At 36.4% G+C, this 2,698-nt stretch overlaps 1 protein-coding gene across 1 annotated transcript; it reads left to right on the forward strand.

Moving 5' to 3' along the window:
* Positions 1 to 1,145: 1,145 nt before the first annotated feature.
* On the forward strand, positions 1,146 to 2,465 carry LOC149923363 (uncharacterized). Its single transcript, XM_090161597.1, has 3 exons — positions 1,146 to 1,255; positions 1,318 to 2,280; positions 2,351 to 2,465. Exons 1-3 carry the CDS (start codon positions 1,170 to 1,172, stop codon positions 2,463 to 2,465), a joined length of 1,164 nt encoding a protein of 387 aa, XP_090017723.1. The 5' UTR covers positions 1,146 to 1,169.
* Positions 2,466 to 2,698: the final 233 nt, after the last annotated feature.

The following is a 2,698-nucleotide window of genomic DNA, read 5'->3' on the forward strand; positions in this document are numbered from 1 at the left end:
ACTGATCACATTCGAAGCACTTCTTTTTAGACTGCGCTTTCTTTTGAGTACTCAGTTTCGACATTTTATTTCTTAGCGTGATCCCACTCTGTAACTTTGTTTTTTTTATTGTCAATTTTGATTTAGTTAATTTGCCGTGAAAATGTGGCCATCTTTCCTATCCGGGATAAATTGCTGTAGAAACCCAATGAAGATTTCCTAAATTAAAGAGAAAAAATCCTAATTAATCCTGACGAAATATTTTGAACAATCAGAAGAATGTTGGCTGACGAAATATTTTGTGAAATCTTTTAAAAGAGTGTGTAAACCCGTTCTTCGTCTTTGCTTCAAGTCCCGCGAATATTAAAGTGTGGAAAATAAATAATAATTCGGACACAGCGCCGTTGTGCGGTGGAGAGGGGCCACATCTACCAAATTCGCCAGTACAAGTGGTACTTGTCAGCAACTGATTCACGCGAGGCAGATTTCGCCACCAGCTAGGTTTCTAGTTCCATGATGTTCTATAGATTTTTTTCTGTTCGACTAATATGTCGCCATATGAAGGGCAGAATTGAAAGTATTAACGACGTGCAAACTTTAAATAACACCGAATGTTTCTATCGGTTTCGAAATATCTTTTTTACGATAACGTTATTTTCAAAATATTTTATATTTTAGTTTATATAAAAAAATGCATTTGAAAAATATGAAAACAAACAATACACCAGTTCAGTAATATTTTCTGCGCATGCGCAGCGCGTGCCGGCGCCATGTAGCGAAAGAAAATCGAAGCTGCAACACGGGAACTAGCTATTTTTTTTCTTATTTGCTCGTGTATGTTTTCGGCGTGAGTTCAAAGTTAAAAGTTTTCCGCGTGGCCAAGGTGTTATAGTTTGCCGATTTAGTTTTTTAAGTTCCTAACTGCCCTAATTATGTCACATTGTGTGATTGATACTTTTAAATGGAGGACTTTAGACTTTAATTTTAAAAACAATAAATCGTGGGTGAAGAGCTTGGGTGGTTTTCCTGGAACGTCTGAAGAATCATTTGCGAAACTATTTGACGTCAATAGGAAAGCTAAAGGTTTAAGGTTCTTCAGTGAAGGATACGTTCAAAAATTATTTTATTATGACAAACCTTTTGAAGAATCAAACATTGTATGCGTGATTCGTGCAAACTAATTCCCTTCAATGAAAAAAGGGAACTACGGTATCGTCTTAGGATTGGCAAAACCAGGAGGTGAAGTACTATACAGCTACTGCCAATGCCCTGCAGGGTGAGTACAAACTAAAGTTTAAGAATTTCAGTTTGTGAAATTAATTTTAGTTATCTTTGCAGTATTACTGGAAAATGTCATCATGCAGCTGCCACCTTCTACGCATTATTAGAGTATAATGAGTTGAAAGAGTTACCGGAAGACGTTACTTGCACTGGACGGCTTTGCAAATGGATTAACCCCGGTGGAAATAGCGTGTCATATCCTAGATCAATAAAAGACTTGATAATAACAAAACGGGTACCAGGAAAACCAACGAAAGAAAAGAATAACTTGAAAATTCGATATGACCCTAGAGCATTAAGCCAACGATCTCTTGACGAGACCAAAAGAATTAAGTTGTTTGAAACTTTAGGAGTGCATAATGCAACTTGCGCGTATTATACAACATTTGAAAGTCCGCTTTTAAATCCCCCTTGTGATAATGATAAAGCTTCTATTAATAGTACTACGACTAGAGTATCCACCCTCACAAAGAAATTAACGCCTCCAACGACTGAAGTATCCACACCTACAAAGAAACCACCGCCTCCAAACGGCAGTATTTTGAATCCATCTAAATTTAAAAATATACCTAGAAATGAACTTGCCAGTAATCATAATGCGATTTCGTCATTGAGATCAACCTCATTTCGAGAAAGAGTTTATTTATTTGTTAGAGAAAACTATCCCTTACTTTCGAACGCTGAAATTCAAAATATTGAAGAAAACACCAAAGAGCAATCGTCAAATGAAGAGTGGATTAACGAAAGGGTCTTCAGGCTTACCTCTTCAAATTTTGGTGTAATTTTCAAATGTTCAACAGCTCCAGACAAGAAACTTCAAGCACTACTGTATAGTCACGAAGGACAAGGGAAAAAAAAATTTGACAACATTCCAGCCATACGTTACGGTAGACAAATGGAAACTGTGGCGTTATTAAAGTACGTTAACTTCAAAAGTGAAGAAGGAAACCCTGTTACGGTTGCAAAAAGTGGCCTGGTAGTGTACAAAACACTACCTTTTCTAGCCGCATCTCCCGATGGGTTGGTCCATGAAATTCTGACAAACCAAAAAGGTCTCCTGGAAATAAAAAATCCATTCTCTAAAAAAAAGAGACGATAGAGAAGTGTCTCAACTTCAAGGGTTTTTACTTGAAAAAAAGAAAATAATCAAATCAAACTTAAAGAAAGCCACAACTATTATTGTCAAGTTCAAGGCCAAATGCTAGTCACTGGTTGTATGTGGTGTGATTTTTTGTATATACGGGTAGCAAGAAAGACCAACAGATATGTATTAGAGTACTGAAAGATGATGTATTTTGTGACCGAATGGTCCAAAGTTTAGTTAATTTTTTCTTGTATGCATTTGTACCTGAGCGTATTTTGAAACGGATAAAAAACAACAAATCCCTGTACGGCACTGAAAGTTTTATTCCGTTTAAGAAATCTGGAAAGACCAACT

The sequence above is a fragment of the Leiobunum rupestre genome, chromosome 10 (genome assembly GCF_980474605.1).
Source record: "Leiobunum rupestre chromosome 10, qqLeiRupe1.1.hap1, whole genome shotgun sequence".
Lineage (NCBI taxonomy): Eukaryota > Metazoa > Arthropoda > Arachnida > Opiliones > Sclerosomatidae > Leiobunum > Leiobunum rupestre.

Coding starts and splice junctions, on each gene's coding strand:
- LOC149923363 (XM_090161597.1), top strand. CDS start 1,170: ATGAAAAAAGGGAACTACGGTATCGTCTTAGGATTGGCAAAACCAGGA. Junction 1,256..1,317: donor TACTGCCAATGCCCTGCAGG/GTGAGTACAAAC, acceptor TTATCTTTGCAG/TATTACTGGAAAATGTCATC. Junction 2,281..2,350: donor CTAGCCGCATCTCCCGATGG/GTTGGTCCATGA, acceptor TCTAAAAAAAAG/AGACGATAGAGAAGTGTCTC.